Source organism: Buceros rhinoceros, unplaced genomic scaffold, assembly GCF_000710305.1.
Source record: "Buceros rhinoceros silvestris isolate BGI_N320 unplaced genomic scaffold, ASM71030v1 scaffold18736, whole genome shotgun sequence".
In the NCBI taxonomy this organism is placed as follows: domain Eukaryota; kingdom Metazoa; phylum Chordata; class Aves; order Bucerotiformes; family Bucerotidae; genus Buceros; species Buceros rhinoceros.
The window spans coordinates 29,768-30,003 of NW_010419556.1; the positions used below are offsets into that span (position 1 = coordinate 29,768).

At 61.4% G+C, this 236-nt stretch overlaps 1 protein-coding gene across 2 annotated transcripts in view; it reads right to left on the minus strand.

The window, feature by feature from the left end:
* Positions 1-137, minus strand: part of MAPRE1 (microtubule-associated protein, RP/EB family, member 1) — a 5,844-nt gene extending 5,707 nt beyond the window's left edge. For both annotated transcript variants that reach the window (XM_010138995.1, XM_010138994.1), the window contains exon 1: positions 17-137. In XM_010138995.1, the coding sequence (XP_010137297.1) occupies positions 17-137 (121 nt within the window). The remainder of the gene's footprint in view (positions 1-16) is intronic.
* Between the last annotated feature and the right edge of the window lie 99 nt (positions 138-236).

The window sequence follows — 236 nt, forward strand, 5'->3', positions numbered from 1 at the left end:
ACGCCGAGCCCCTCACCTGAGCAGAGCTGCTCGATCTTCGTCAGCGTCAGCTGCAGAGACTCGTTGATCCACGCCAGCATGTCATGCCGGCTCAGGTTGTCGCTGGTCACTGAAGTGGAGTACACATTCACTGCCATTTTCTGAAAGACACAACCCAGGGGTAAGCACTGCCAGCGGAAACGCCGCACGGTTTGGTGGCGGCTGCTCAGACGCTCCCGGCTGCGGCGCGGGCGCTT